This window comes from Euprymna scolopes, chromosome 17 (genome assembly GCF_053919585.1).
Source record: "Euprymna scolopes isolate OS-2025 chromosome 17, ASM5391958v1, whole genome shotgun sequence".
NCBI classification, from domain to species: Eukaryota; Metazoa; Mollusca; class Cephalopoda; order Sepiida; family Sepiolidae; genus Euprymna; species Euprymna scolopes.
The window spans coordinates 121,056,411-121,073,646 of record NC_136498.1 but is presented as its reverse complement, the minus strand read 5'-3'; the positions used below and the strand labels follow the sequence as shown (position 1 = coordinate 121,073,646).

At 33.8% G+C, this 17,236-nt stretch overlaps 1 protein-coding gene across 1 annotated transcript in view; it reads right to left on the bottom strand.

Annotated features, from left to right (window-relative positions):
* The window catches only part of LOC145296947 (DNA polymerase alpha catalytic subunit-like), a 238,723-nt gene extending 221,706 nt beyond the window's left edge, over positions 1 to 17,017 (bottom strand). Inside the window, exons 1-3 of the mRNA XM_080143167.1 lie at positions 16,949 to 17,017; positions 2,762 to 2,880; positions 2,017 to 2,113 (exon numbers count right to left, since the gene is read on the bottom strand). Of these exons, the coding sequence (XP_079999293.1) occupies positions 2,017 to 2,113; positions 2,762 to 2,880; positions 16,949 to 16,979 (247 nt within the window). The 5' untranslated portion in view covers positions 16,980 to 17,017. The remainder of the gene's footprint in view (positions 1 to 2,016; positions 2,114 to 2,761; positions 2,881 to 16,948) is intronic.
* Positions 17,018 to 17,236: the final 219 nt, after the last annotated feature.

The following is a 17,236-nucleotide window of genomic DNA, read 5'->3' as shown; positions in this document are numbered from 1 at the left end:
TGACATCGGACTTCAACCAAATGCACAAATACTATATTTATTTATAGATAAAATAGTTATTCGAGGACATGCTTCACCATAAAACCACTCATCAGTATGGCTGATTAAATAACTAATATAAATATCATATGCACTTATAAATAGAGATATCGGAACGCTTCTTCACCGTAGTAGTAAACCTGGTAGCAATGTGGTATTGTCAGATTTACCCAGCTAATATTGATCTGGAGAAAATTTAGGAGGATTCAGCATCAGAATTTGTCATCCTCTGGTCGTCAGTGCTTCTGCGTCTGTAGCCAGCAATGTCATCTCAAGCATGCAACCAAAAATCTATTCTTCTGCACATGACGATTATGGGCCAAACCGACTTTGTATGCAACTGCTGGGACTTGCTGTTTTTCAGTGTTGGGGGTAAAAAAACTTGCAATTTTGCAGATATAAATAACAAATAGCTGTAATCAACAAGGACTTCATGCAGACCAAGCAATCTTAAAGAACGATCTTTGTGAAATTAGCTTAGCGGAATAAACGTTTTCAAAAATATGTTAACAATAAAAAAAATAAAAAAAATGTGAGAGAACGCAAGCGCAAAAACAAATATTCCTCAGTTAACATTTTAACTCATTGGGCCACAACAACAGCCATACCATGACATTGCAAATTCATGTATTTAAGGTATCTGAGAGGTGAAGCAGTTCACGCATGAGCAGATGTTGAAATCGTTTACAAAAAGACGATTTTAAATGATCACAATAATATTCATACATTTAATAGTAATCGGATCTTTAAATCAAACGGCGATAAAAAAAATTTCCTCTAATTATTATTATTGACTAGCCTGGGTGCCCGGCATTGCCCGGGTGTTTGGAGGTATGTGTCGAGCAAAAAAAAAAATAAATAAAAAAAAAGTGGTAGTAGGCAGGCAGGCAGGCTTGAACCCGTACCGCGAAGGGGGGAAAAAGAATGTCATAAAAATAAAAAAAATGACGTCTTTGCTGTTGCACCGATCGCCAAACCAGATGTGGCGAAGGTTTAAATTAAGGTTAGTCAATCGAAAAGAGGGGTTGCCTTTCAAAAATATCAGCAAAAAAAGCGACTCCTCCCTATAGAAAAGTGCCTAATTGAGGGTAAAGAAATTAATGTTTTTAGCCAATTTTTCAATATTTGTCGTCTTGTGTGAGCATGTCAATGACCCTTGTCACAGCCTTTTTCATCTCCTCAATTGTCTCATAACGACAGCCTCTAAGTCCAAAAGTCACAGGGAGCAATGTGTGAACTATAAGTTGAGGAACCGTCTTGATGGCCAAATTGGTCAAATAGTCTGCGACAAGATGATGGAATTGTGGACGGGTGCATTGTCCTGGTGGAAATGCTACTGACCCGATTTGAAGAGTGTTGGCCTCTTCTGACGGAATCTTTTAACTCTTAAACCTTCATAATTCTTCACAAATAATTGTGTGTACAGTTCCCACACAGACATCAAACTATGCACTTATTGTCTCTATAGACACACAGCAGTCCTTATCCATGAAATTCTTTATTTGGCCAATCAACTCTGGTGTTCTGACTTCCTTACTTCTCCCACATCTCTCATCATCCCTCACAGACTACCTGCCTTCCTTGAATCTCTTATGCCACTCAAAAACTGATGCTTGATTTATGCAAGATGGTCCACAACAGCCTGAAACATTCCACACGCGGCATGTTTACTGTGTTTTCTGTGGCATCTTTTCCAAGTTTAAAACACAATTTTACAAGCTGTGACAATCAGGCTTTAGTAGGGTGTATTCCAATTCCTGTTGTAGCTGTTCATTTAAATCTGAAAGCATAAAAATGATCAGTCATCTCATAAGATGTATAGCAATAACATACCGATTTTTCAAGAATCTATGACAATTTTAAATGCCTGTACAAAAAAAGTCTGGAAACTTATTGAAGGCACCTCGTATTACTGATTTTTTTTATCTCTCATGCATATTAGCTAGCAGGTTTGTGCTTAAAAGTGATAATACTCACTATCATCGATAATCCAGTCTTCCTCCCGTCGTTGACGTACCATCTCAGAGTATTCATCTTCATCAACAATATCATACACAGCTTTCTCTTCTTCAAACTATCAGAAAAATAAGAAAATAAAACATCTTGAGGAAAGAAAAAAAAAAAAAAAAAAAAAAAAAACAGGAGTGTCCCATCCCTGATTTTTATCTAAAACTAAAATTTCAATTAAATTGAATAAAATTAAAATATTTTAGTACAAGATTTCCCTATCAAAAGAAAAATTAATCCTTTCTGTGCAAAAGCAGGCTCCAGATTCAAATATTTGACTAATTTATTTTGGAATTACTAGAAAACATGTAAGAATCAAGGTTTACAAATTGTGTATAGAAATATACAGGATTTTCCCTTTGGCATCAGAAAAGCAAAAACTACTGTTGTTTTGATCCCACTACCCCACCCCCACTGTCTTTTTTTAACCCCCCCACCCAAGGATTCCTTACTACACCACCTACACACACCCGGCCTACTATTTTTTTTTTTTTTTACCCTTCTCTCCACCCGGTCGGCCTACTGTTGTTTTGACCCCCCCCCCCCCCCCATTACTACCAATTTTTAACACCTCTTTCCACCCGGACTTTCTTTTTCTACATTTTTTAAGTTTTGTGTGAAAAATTTACTTTGTTTAAAACAATATTTGGATGATGTGAACGACACACTGATGCGTTGAAATGATTCAAGGCGTAAACGGAAACACACGTCTTACCTCATATTTATGTTTCTCGCCAGATTCCTTGGTCTTTTTCAGTCTGGCAAGGGCAGCAAAACGGCCAAATTTGTCGACTTTCTCCCTTTTCGCACGACCAGATGAAATCACTGAAGAATCTGAAATTCAAGCAAAACAAATGATGAGTTTTACAGACTATTTAAATTATTTGGACGACTATTTTTTTTCGCAATATTTTAGCCGATGTAACTTCCAAGACGTATTTTGTCGACCTTAAGACTCTGCTAAAATTTCAAATGGAACCCTTTATTAATCATATCTATATAGGTGACTATGTGGGAAGTTGAACAGCAAGATGTCAGCTCACGTTACATTTAAAGTTCAGCAGATAATTAGTCAGGGAAGCAGGAAACAGGAAGGGAATTACAAAGTCTAGCAGTTCAAAAGAGAGCAAACAAGGATATGACAGCCACTAAACCGCAAATGCCGCCATTTCATTTGTGTGTTGTGTTTGTGAGTCATACAATCTGGCAGGTATAACGAATACCTACAGTCAACGAGTAGGATATTATATACACAAAACAATAGTGAGACATGATCTAGTGGTTTTTTGGGGGGGTTTTTTACAGAATTCGGGGGAGAGGGGTATAGCCGATATTACAATGTGAAATGGTTGGTTGGTAGTTTTGTTTTACGGCATATCAACCCTTTTCAGGTCATTTAATGCCAAATCTGGTGATTTTGAAGAACGATTTTTTAATATAGTATATTTGTTTTTTAAGTCGTATTCTATTTAACCCATAGTTGGGACTCTAACAGGTGCTACCACTCCGGGTCAGAGTGGACCTGGGAGCAATGGCAATTAAAGGGTGGCTCCACACTCCCTAAGGCCTGCAAGCTGGGGCCCTCACCATCGAATATAGTTTAAGGTCATATCCAGGACCTAGGAACTCGGGATTTTTGGAAAATCTACAACAGTGTAGTAAATAATGGGCAGTCAACTATTCCCCCACTATAAAACAATCATGAGGTTGCTTGCATCGCAACTGACAAGGCTAATCTTTACTCTTCCAGCGGAACAGTGTGCAAATGAGACCACTGAATAGTTCAAAACTGCAATTGAAGCACATGTTCCCGCATGGAAATTCTATAGCAAGCCCCACTGTCCCCAATGGTTTACTTCTGCTTGTGCAGCTGCCATTTGTCAAAGGCAGCATGCATTCCGCAGATTCAACCGACATAAGTCCATCTCAAACAAACAGAAGTATATAGAAGCTAGAAATAATTGTAAGAGAGTGATAGAGACAGCTAAGACAGATTACTCTGAAGCCACTAGAAAACGCATCAAGCACAGAAATTAGGAACTCGGGTTGATTGGTTGTTTTTGTTTTACGGCATATCAACCCTTTTCAGGTCATTTAATGCCAAATCTGGTGATTTTAAAGAACGATTTTTTAATATAGTATATTTGTTTTTTAAGTCGTATTCTATTTAGCCCATAGTTGGGACCCTAACAGGTGCTACCACTCCGGGTCAGAGTGGACCTGGGAGCAATGGCAATTAAAGAGTGGCTCCACACTCCCTAAGGCCTGCAAGCTGGGGCCTTCACCATCGGATATAGTTTAAGGTCATATCCAGGACCACAATGTGAAATGGTATATTATTTAATTATTGGAATTCTTTGAGATGAGTAATTTGTATATTTATTAATTTGTTTTACAAAGGAGTAACCACTTATCAAGGCCCGGAGGCCACTTGAGGATAAGGGTTGTACAGTGGTCAAAGAATTCTCAGCATTAGTAGAACATCAGCATATCTTTTTTTCTACCTTCCACCAGGATTGTCCCATTTCGTAAATTTTTAAATTCTTTGGATTTTTATAGAAATTACCCTTTTGTATTAAAAATGGAGATAGCTTCGTCAATGGGGTGTCGTCTACTGCTTCCAGAATAATGAATCTCAAAGTTTTCCCTATTTTCAGTGTTTGAATCGGACTAGATGTGAGGTCTTGATTTTGTTGCCATGAATGATTTATGAACGCCATGACAACCACTGTATTCAAAAGTAAGGGATCAATTCAGTAGAACGTGATAATTAAAAAGTGATCCCCGACATTAAATTTCATTAAAAATACTTTTTTTCCACATTTTTTTTTTTTGAGAACCTGAAAGTTAAGTCTGTGATCGATGATACGATGATAATCCCCAGAAAAATTAAGAAAAAGTGAAAAGGAAATCATTTACAGGGGGAGAGGAAGTCCGCCATAAAATGTTATTCTTTCATTGTTTCTGATTTTGTTTTTAACGTCATCAAAAACATACTCCACGAAATATTTATTGATTTCTTCAATTTTTTTTTTTTTTAGAAAAATAAAATTATTTTTTTTAGACGTTTATTCAAATTGGCAATTATGGCAGCAATTAAAATTAAAGGGAATACTGAAACGTCTTTCTTATCACAGAACAAAGCTGTCATATTCCAAAAATCACAAATCGATCAAGACAGAGCTCTACAGACAAATTTATCTTTAGTTGACCTTTGACAACTAAATATTTTCGTTTACTAGCCAAATAGGAAAGTTACTAGTGAAACCCACATGATTTTTAGAATATGACATCTTAGTTCTGTGCCGAGTATGGGCATCATAAAGATTTTTCCGTTTTAGTGTAATTCTAAATATACAACAAATTTTATGTTGATACTTGAAGGTATAAACATTCTGATTTCTTCAGGTCCTTTTTTTAAACAGCCTTTGTTAAAAAAAAAGTGTATTGTTTTGTTAAACCTTCTAGTGTTTAAATAATTTAACTTTGTTCATTTTATAAACAAAAAACAAAAAAAACAAAAAAAAATTGAAAAGATATTTTTCAGTCAGAAGTGAGCTTTGGAAGATTGTCGGTGAAAGAAATACAATCGCCAAAAGATAAGCGTTTCATTATTTCTAGTCACCACTTGGAAAAATGACTCAAATGCAACTGTTTCACTCGCAATGTAGAGCCCTGTAAGAAAATCATAATTTACAATGTTTAGCGATTTTACTACTAAACTGCATTGAACATAAGGCTGATTTTTTTATCTTTTGACTTTGATTTGAGTTGTCTCCTCATTTATTTTATCGAGTTTAATTATGCCTACGGAAAACAATACGACTCCTAGTTGTAAAATTTGATGTTTTTGAATGAAAAAAATTTCCACCATAAGTGCCTGTGTAGATGTTAATTCAGATTAGGGACAGTTTCCATGTGCATCTGGGTTATCTACCCTTGTCCACAGACTCGTTGGACACTTTTTTCAACCTCATCTAAACAGTAAAACTTGATCATCTTGAACAATATACAAAAAAACTACTTTACTATCCAGTGTCCTGAGAACTGCCGACTAACTATAAACTATTCGGAGGACATGGTGGCTGGCAAACTCATAGTTGGACTTGCAAATACAAAATACCAGTGCAAGTTGTTGGCCAAAGCCAATATTTTGACAACAGTGGAACAGAAATTTCACAGACTGGTTAGTCTAGACACAACAGATATGTCGATTCCCCATTTGCAAAGCCGCCTAAATGAGCGTTCGACATTTGGTTCAATGAGGTCGAAGGAGAAAACGTGTCAGCAGAGGGAGAAACTCGGAACCTCTCAAAATAAACTATGTGTAGGGAGTGGGAGGACATCACACACCAACGGGCTAAAAGGACAAAAGTACTGTCCAGCAAGAGAACTCAGATGCCATAATTGCAGAATTACTGGACACTTTCAAAAAGTGTGTCAAAAACCAGAGAGGTTGAAAATGAGTGATTTAACACGACACCAGTCAAAAATACTTAGCAGCAGAGGAGGAGGGAGACCAGTGTTTGGTGAACGAAGAAATTAACTGTAATACTACATCTTGCATGGAGAAGAGGTAGATTCAAAAGACACCTCCCACCAAACCGCCACCTTACATAAAAGTCAAAGTATCGTTGATACCAGAGTTCTGTGCCGAATTTAGGCGCGCCTTAGATAAGGGGACTTGCCATCAAATACACCATATCCTGGTCGCTGCAGATACCGGTGCTCAAACATGTTCAAGTTGCCTTGAAATACTTGAAATGTGCTAATATCAACTACCCATAGGATACATGGAATCACAGATGATAATACACATTAAGGGAATAAATTTTACACATTAAAGTTCGTCTTAAAGTATCCAGACAAGTCGCTTACGTACCAGAGAATACGTCAGGATGTTACTTATCCGAGTCGGCACTGAAAGACTTAGAATTAATCCCTCGCGACTTCCCACGCCAGATATCGAAAGCTGACAGATCAACCTCAAATAATGCGACAGCACCATGTGGATGTCCCGAAAGAGAAACGGTTCCGAACAAATCTACAAGAACCCTGTTTACTCCTATTGAAATAATAAGGAAAATTTGGAACAACGATTACGGGAGCACTTCAAACCAAGTGCATTCAATACCTGCTCTCATCAACCGTTACATGTTAGGGAAACCACTGGATATAACACCCATTCCTGTCCCCCATCATTGGAAAATGTGAAGGAAGATTTAGATAGGGAGTATTGAGCATCATCAGGGAGTATTGAGCATCATCAAGTCAGTAGCAGCAGGTACGCCTATGGCCTGGTGTTCGAGGATGGTGGTTGCATCAAAATAAAGGACAGGTCACCAAGAAGGACTATGGACTTACAAAAATTGAATGGTGCAACGATAAAGGAAGCCCATCACGCTATGTCCCCCATTTAACCAAGTGTCTGCTGTCCCAACACAAACCAAAAAAACAGTTTTAGATGCATGGAACAGACATCAGAGTTTACTGCTCTCCCCAATGGCAACCATATTCGTTATCGGTACCTTAGAGCACCTCAAGGTTTCCATGCTTCTGGTGACGGGTACATTCACCGGTTCAACGACATTATGGTACCTATTTACTATGCCTCCCCACGGGACAGAGTTAGACACCAGGGTCGTTTTTTAACGTGGAGAAAAGGTACAAAAATAAAAATTGTCTCAGTCGTGAAGGATTTCTCCTCCACCGAAAGAGAACAAGAAATAGAAGTGCAGCATCTGAAGAACAGATACTACACTTTGATCTTGTCCCGAAGGCCAAGAGACATGCCCCGAAGGACTCATTGCATTGATGATACCCTTCTCAGAGATAAAACTATGGAATCTGCTTTCTGGCACACAGTGGATTATATCACCCATTGCGACAGAAATGAAATCGTCCTTAATCTCGATAAGTTTCAATTTGCAGGCGACAAAATCGAATTTGCCGTTTTTTTAATAACAGCTGATGGTGTAAGGCTAACTACAAAAATGGCTGAAGCCATTCTCAAATTCCCAACGCCGCGAACATCATCGGCCTCAGATCGTGGTTTGGACTGGTTAACCAAGTATAATATGCATTTTCAGTTTGCAGTTATATTCATGTCCCCTTTTCAAGAATTGTTGCACACGAAGCATCGCAAATTCTATTGGGATCCTACTCCATACGAGCTTTAGAAAGAGTCAAAAAAAAAAAAAAAATCATTGTTCGGAAAATCAAGAAGGGGGATCAAGACATTCGAGTGAACAGGGCAACTTGTCTCTTAACGGACTATAGTAAGGTTGGCATCGGGTATTTTCTGTTTCAGAAACACTGCCAATGCCCAACAGAATTAGGACCTAACTGTGTTAAGGACCACTGGAAAATGTTTTTGACAAGATCCCAGTTTACAAAGGAAGCAGAATCTCGCTACTCCTCCATAGAGGGAGAAGCTCTTGGATTGATATATGGATTGGATGTTCGTTTTGGGATGCACAGATTTAGTGGTTACAGTGGATCACCCGCCACTAGTAAAAATATTCTCAGATCAGGTCCTGGAAAACAAAGAACCCTAGCTTGTTTTCTTCTAAAGAACAGTCATTGATGTACAGGTTCCGGATTAAGCACATTTCCGGAAAACTTAACACTACACCGGACTGCACCTCTCAATACCCGGCATCGTCAATACATAGCAACTTAAAGATCACCGATACTGCTCAGCAGATCAAGGAGGCCATGTAAGCATCAATCACAGCCGCGTGTGCACATGATCCCAAATTTAAAGCTATAACCTGGGATAGAATCGTGGCAGCTGCGGCCACTGAGGAGGAATACCGAACGTTAGCGATATATATACAAGACAGGTTTCCGAAGTCATGACACGAACTGCCACCAAAACTCCAGCAATTCTGGGTGATGGTAGACCAATTATATTGTTGGAAAGGGATAAGTAGAAAAGAGGATAAAATTCTAATACCAAAGCAGCTTAGAGTTGAGATACTAGAGGCACTGCATTCTGGCTATCAACGGGTAAATGGGGGACATAGTTATCTCCCCTTTTTTTCTACGTTTTGTTTTAGCTGATAGTGATAGACCTTTTTCTTTTTTTTTAACTGAAACTACAGTAGCAGTTTTTCTGCTCCATGATTTTTCGCAATTTTTGGATATATTACTATTTTCGACAGGAAAATTAAGTATGTTTTGGCTTAAAATCACATATTTAAAAAAACGATCTGTCAACTTTATCTTAACAAGCACCCACTCTTTGTGTTGCTTATTCTTATGCCTCACCTCTTAATTGTTTTAGTATAATAATAGGCACTTCTGCATGACAGTGCCACGAGGTGACTGAGACGAGTTATCAACCCCTGTTCTTTGAATGAGAAACACCTTTTACCGGCCGTTCCGTAAACCTCAAATATAAACAAGTGTCTCGGAGAACGCAAAAATATATAATAACAAAAATATAATAAAAACGAAACATTTATCGTATAAAAAATATAATTTTAATGTTTTAATATTATTTCTTTTAAATGATTTATAAGTGAAAATAAAATAATAAATGCTAAAAACATGAAACGTTTAAAAATTGTTTTTAGAATTATTTGGGTTTTCTCCTGTACGAGTGTATAAAATGTAGTAACGTTATTTTTTCGGGGTTTTTTTCCACAATAAGATTCTGTAAAAGTCTATCAAAATATAATTTTAACAAAATGTAGCAAAATATAATTTTAAAACATGAAACATTTATAGAGGTTTAAGAATTTTTGGTACTCATGCAGAGAGTGATCCGTGCTGAAATAATAACGTTATTATTTAAAAAGCCATTCTTAACATGGCGAGGGGAGGGTGTTTTGTACCTATTCTGTACTTTAACCTTATAATTGAATAAAAAAACATATCATAAAACTTCAGTAAATATGAAGAATTATTCCACCCTTGAAAATTCCTTTAAAATTACCACTCTTAAAGGTTTTCGGGGTCGCTGAAAACGAAAATAACGTTTAAAATTATGGCAAACAATTAGTTTCCAAGATATGAAGAATTATTAGTTTGAAAAAATTGGGGGTTCACTTTTCAATATTAATTTAACGTAAAATCAGCGCCCACTTTGTGACCACGATTTTTGTTTTCGGAGGGTGGGGGCTTTCTTTCTACCCTCAGAAAATCCTTTAAAATTACCACTAACGTTTAAAATTCCAAGAAACAAGTAGTTTCTAAGATATGAAGAAATGAACTCACTTTATGGTCACCTTTTTTGTTTTGTTTTTTTTTTTGGGGGGGGGGTTCGTTCTTTTTTGGAGGGTGGCGGTTTGTTTTTCGTTCTTTTTTGGAGGAGGATATTCAATTATAGAACTTGTATAGTTTTTTTTACAGGTGCTTATTCAGTTTAATTAACCATTTTAACGTAACGTGCCAACATTAACCGAGCAGAAGAACTGTTTAATTTTTTACAAAAATTCTGTTTACATTTTGTGGGAGGCGGTGGAGGTGCTGAGGTGTTGCCGCAGCCGCCAAAACACCCCCCGCCCCTCCACCGCCTCCCACCAAATGTTAACAGAATTTTTGTAAAATATTAAACAGTTTTCTGCTCAAGACAGTTAATTAAACTGTTAAAAAACTATACAAGTACACTGAATAGGAGGATATTCAATTATAAATTGAATATACCCTCTAAAAAGAACGAAAAACAAACTGGCAGTCCCCCACCCCGCCCTCAAAAAAAAAGGTGATCATATCTTGGAAGCTACTTGTTTCCTGGAATTTTAAAAGTTAGTAGAAATTTTAAAGGATTTTCCGAGGGTGGAAAGAAAGCCCCCCCCCTCCGGAAAAAAAATTGTGACCACAAAGTGGGTGCTCATTTTACATTAAATTAATATAGAAAAGTGATCCCCCACTTTTTAAAAAATAACATTTTTTTATATCTTGGAAACTACTCGTTTGCCATAATTTTAAACATTATTTTCGTTTTCAGCGACTCCGAAAACCTGGTAAGAGTGGTCATTTTAATGGAATTAAAATGGAATTTTACCAAAACTTTAATTAAACGTGGAAATACGATTTAAAAAATAACGCGGATCACTAGGTGTGTCAGAAATTTCGTGAAAATAGTGAATAATTCCACCCCATCTTTCCAAGCTTATAACTCCTCGAAAAATGTAATTCAAGCCCTAATTTTTTTTTTCAATTAAAGGAGCAAGGACTAAGGTTTAACTAAAAAAAAAAAAAAAAAAAAAAAAAAAAACGTGTTTTTTTTTTAAAAAAGGTTTTAAACTTCGGACTTTACAGGTAAATTTCTAAAAAACACTACTTTTTTTGTGTTTTAAATTTGAATATATTATTTATTGACCTTTTCTCTTCAATTTGTGATATATAAGACTTTGGTACATAAATTAATTATTTACTTTTAAATAGACATTTCAAAATGGGAGGCGTGAATTATTCGACCCCCTGTCTTTCCAAGCTTATAACTCCTCGAAAAATGAATTCAAGCCCTAATTTTTTTTCAAGTAAAGGAGCAAGGACCAAGGTTTCATTAAAACAAAAAAAAAGAAAAAGAAAAAACAAATAACGTGGTTAAAAAAAAAAGGTTTTAAACTTCAAACTTTACAGGTAAAATTCTAAAAAACACTACTTGTTTTTTGTTTTAAATTTGAATATATTATTCATTGACCTTTTCTCTTCAATATGTGAGTAAATTAATTATTTACTTTTTAATAAAAACTTGAAAATGGGGGGGGCGTGAATTTTAAACAAAAAAAACGTTTGTCTAAAATATTATATTCAGTTTATTGGAAAGAATATAAAATTTCACATTGACCCTGAAAATATCGTAAAAATAGAAAAATTTTGATAGATTTTTAAATCTATCAAAATTTTTCTATTTTTACGATACAAATTTTTTCTATTTTTACGATTACAAATTTTCTATTGATTCTATTTTTAAATTTAAATTTTTAAAAATTGAAAAATATTGAGTTCGGAAAATTCATTACTGTTTTAAAAAAAATATATATATTTCTATTACTTTTAAAACAACGTTAATAGTTTATCTTAGAAGTATAATCCATAAAGAAAATAAACAACCCACTTTTAACGGAGAAATTACGAGATTTTTATATTTTATTCGCAGTTTCGTGTTAGGGGTGTCAAAAATTCCTACAAAAATTCTGATACACCTAGCGGACGGATCACTCTCTGCATTAGCACCGAATTTGTTTTACACAAAGATTTTTTTTTCACGGTACGATTGTATAAACATATATAAAAATATAATTTTTGGTTTGTCAATAGAGCAAAATATAATTTTTTTAAAGTTTTTATGTATTTATAAAAATTTCTATAAATTGTGGTTTGTATTACTGCATAGATTCGAAAAAGTTGTCAAAAAACAAATATATACCTAATAAATGTTATCAAAGGCAAGATAAGTTACTTTTCTACCTAACTGGATATGTTTTAGTGTAGGCACCGCCAAAAATGGCCGCAAAATCAAGTTGTTGTTGTTTTTTAAAACTAAATTACATTTATTAAAATCCATTATTTCTGAGTAACTTTTTTTTTTTCCAGAAAGATAAAACCCTGAATTTTATCATATAGAAAACAGAATAATGTAAAACTTTTTCTACTATTTTTAATTAAATTTTAAATGTTAAATTTTCCCAAAAAGTTAACAATTGCCATTTTTTGTCTTGCACAAAAAACGTACTTAAATATTTAAAAAAAAAGGTTTTTGAAATAATTAATTTATTTATTTATTGTCTAAGATTTAGGATGATTTTCTAAGAGAATATGCAAAAATATTATAATATAAGTACCTGAATTTCAAATAATTCCACTTATTCATATAGGTAACCAGATATTTCGCGTCGATGTAGAGTCGAGATCGACTCTGTTTACGTTTGCAGATTATAAGAAAACTATGAAAGACCAAACAGGCCAAAAAAACTTATTTTTCAGTGACGAAAATTTCAATGTATTATTAAGCTGAGGCTGGCCAGTACCAGATGGGTGACCATTTGTATGAGTTTGGTTTTTAATGTGTATGTGTGTGGGGGCCAGGCTCCCCAAAATGGGGGGGGGGAATTTAAAGCAGAATAAAAAAAAATTATTTCAGCGCGTTTGGTCCACCGTAGTCGAAAGGCGGCAAACGTTTTCAAACGGGATCGGAAAAAATGATGCTATTTTTAACACAAAGGGCACAACATTTATCGAATTTTTTTTTTTTTGTATCGATTATTCAAAGCATGCCCTGTTTAATAATGGTCATGCATTATTCGGCTCGCTAAAAAAAATTGTTAATTTATTTATCAAAAATTTTTAAATGGCTTTTTTCGTATAAATATTAAAAAAAATTTTTTTTTTGTTTTGCTTAACTTAAATTAATTATTTTACTTAACATATTCACCGAATTTCACACTTCAAAACTCAAAAGCGGGATAATTAAACACAATCGAAGTTCTGATATTCAGACGTCAAAATAAGGTATGCAAACAATTTTTTTTTTTTTTTTAATCTTTAATTCTGTCCCTTACAACAACACAATATGTTTTGTTCAGTTTCAGATGATTATTTTAAGCATATTTGTTCCCACTTCAAAACAAGGGGGGGTTTTGTAAGCAAAAAAATATATATATATAAATATCGTTTATGAAAAATAAGTACACTGTTATAAAGTTCATTCTTCTCCTAATAATCGCTGAAAATTTCGTATTGATCGGATAATTACCTGATTTTTGGTAGATTTTTAAAAAGACGGTCCGTCAAAAAGTACTGACCTGGCCCCCCAATTTTGGCGGTGCCTATTTTAGTGTTTTTATTTAATGTAATATGTTTATTCAGTTCGAAAAACATACAGTGTTTACCGATGTATTGGAAAATTTTAAATGGCGGCCACTCTCTCTTTGACACGGTAAGTTTGGGAAAAGGAGTTATAATTTTTAAAAAAAACTAGACAAAATATGGTTAAAAACTTGCTTAATATATGTTACAGTGACATAGGCTGACATATATTCGGTAGCAGTATCAGAATTTTTGTAGGAATTTTTGACACCCCTAACACGAAACTGCGAATACAATAAAAATCTCGTAATTTCTCTGTTAAAAGTGGATTATTTATTTTCTTTATGGATTATACTTCCAAAATAAACTATTACAGTTGTTTTAAAAGTAATAGAAATATTTTTTTTTTTTTTTTTTAAAACAGTAATGAATTTTCCGAACTCAATATTTTTCAATTTTTAAACTTTAAAAATCTATCAAAATTTTTCTATTGATTCTATTTTTACGATATTTTCAGGGTCAATGTGAAATTTTATGTTCTTTCCAATAAACCGAATATAATATTTTAGGCAAACGTTTTTTTTTAAATTCACGCCCCCCCCCCCAAGTGTCACCCATTTTGAAATGTCTATTAAAAAGTAAATAATTAATTTATGTCGGGGAGTTTTATGTATCACAAATTGAAGAGAAAAGGTCAATAAATAATATATTCAAATTTAAAACAAAAAAAAAAAATCGCTTTTTTAGAAATTTACCCGTAAAGTCCGAAGTTTAAAACCTTATTTTATAAGAATACATTGGTTTTTTTTTTTGTCTTTTTTTTTTTTTTTTTTAATGAAACCTTGGTCCTTGCTCCTTTAATTGAAAAAATAATTAGGGCTTGAATTACATTTTTCGAGGAGTTATAAGCTTGGAAAGACAGGGGGTCGAATAATTCACGCCTCTCATTTTGAAATGTCTATTAAAAAGTAAATAATTAATTATGTCGGGGAGTTTTATATATCACAAATTGAAGAGAAAAGGTCAATAAATAATATATTCAAATTTAAAACAAAAAATAAAATAGCTTTTTTAGAAATTTACCTGTAAAGTCCGAAATTTAAAACCTTTTTTTAAAAAAAAAAAACACATTGTTTTTTTTTTTTGTTTGTTTTTTTTTAATAAAACCTTGGTCCTTGCTCCTTTAATTGAAAAAAAAAAATAAGGGCTTGAATTACATTTTTCGAGGAGTTATAAGCTTGGATAGATGGGGTGGAATTATTCACTATTTTCACGAAATTTCTGACACTGCTATATATTCGGTGGGTTTTTAACAGTATTTTGCATATTTTTTTTAAACTCCTTTTTCCATTTTGCATATTTTTTTTTAATTTTTAACTCCTTTTTCTTTGTGAAAGAGAAAGTCAGCCGCCATTTTAAATTTTCCAATAAATCGGTAAACATTATATGTTTTTCGAGCTGAATAAACATGCTACATTGAATAAAAACACTAAAAACATATCCAGTTAGGTAGAAAAGTAACTTATCTTGCCTTTGATAACATTTATTTGTTATATATTTGTTTTTTGATAACTTTTTCGAATCTATGTGTACATTAATACAAACAGGAAATTCTTAATAATATTGTTTGCTTTTTTTTTTTTAATGAGTGATATGATTTATCGATCCCTGTTCGACTGACACACGCCCTCTATCGGCCGTTCTTGAAACTAAAATAAATACACACATTCGCCTCATGGCACTGTCATGCAGAAGTGCCCAATAATATATAATGCATATCTTAAAGTTTAGGATCCCCGTGTTGACAAAAAGCTTTTTGTGGTCCTGTCGGCTGAACAAAAAACATTTTTTTTTTTAAATATCTCTCACCGTTTTTGGGTTTGTATTACTGTACACATACATCGAAAAAGTTGTCAAAAAAACAAATATATAACAAATAAATGTTATCAAAGGCAAGATAAGTTACTTTTCTACCTAACTGGATATATTGTTCGTGTTTTTATTCACTGTAACATGTTTATTCAGCTCGAAAAGCACACAGTGTTTACCGCTGTTGGAAAATTCAAAATGGCGCCCGAGTCTCTCTTTAACACGGTAAGTTCAGGAAAAGATGTTATAAATAATAAACTAGACAAAATACTGTTAGAAATTCGCTCAATATATGTTACCGTGACATAGGTTGATATATTCGGTGTTTTTTTAATAGTATTTTGTCCAGTTTATTATTTATAACACCTTTTCCCAAACTTACCATGTTAAAGAGAGTGTCGGGCGCCATTTTGAATTTTCCAATACATCGGTAAACACTGTATGTTTTTTTAGCTGAATAAACATGTTATATTGAATAAAAACAAAAAAAAAATGTATCCAGTTTGGTAGAAAAGTAACTTATCTTGCCTTTGATAATATTTATTTGTTATATATTTGTTTTTTGACAACTTTTTCGAATCTATGTGTACAGTAATACAAACCCGACTTTTTTTCGTCCAGACCATAGGATCGCAGAAAGCCTTTGTTAATACGAGAATGCTAAACTTGAATATAAACGCATAACATAAAATCGGTAGAAGTTATTAATCGGAAGAAGATTTTTTAAAATGGTGCTTACGCATCTGTTACCGCAGGGGCGCAGGATTTTCTTAATGGTATTTTAAGGCTAAATTCAATTTTCACGATATATTTGTTTATTTAATTGTTAGGTGAAAGTACAGAATAGTTACAAAATACTCCTCGTTTCCGATGTTAAGAATGGGTTTCTAAACAATAATTTCATAGGTGCATAAAGTACCGACTGAAAACTTTCAGATATAAAAATTAAAATTATTTAATAAAATAAAGTCATAAAAGTTCAAAAATCATGAAGAAAGTCTCAGGTTCGATTTCAAAATAATCAAAGTTAACAAGGGTCGTTTATTTATTTATTTTTATAGTATTTAACAAAGCGATCGTAAAAAAATTTGAGTTAGATCGCACTTACTACGACAATAAAAGGGTGATATTTAGATACAAAATAAACAATTATTTAGAAGTTCGTAATCGATTTTAACTAATAATCAACAACATTAACGATCCACGATGTGGTGTGTACATAAAAAAAAAATGCAATCGGCAAAACATTTGTTTATTTTTCTTTGCTTACCTACGGAATCGTCCTTCTCGGGTGGCGCCATTTTAAACTCCAGAGTCAGAATTAAAATTGCGCGCGAAATAATAAAGGGGGATCACTCACTTGTTTTAATTCCGGCTGAAATAGTGCGTTTCGTCGTGACTATCGTAATATTACGGTAGCCACGGTTTCGTCATCTTGCTTGCGGCAGATACAACTATAAAAGTATATTTATTCATAAATATTAGAAAAATAAATATTAAATGTGGTACAAGGTTGAAAATGGGAGTTAGTAGAAACTGGACCTAATTGACTTAATTA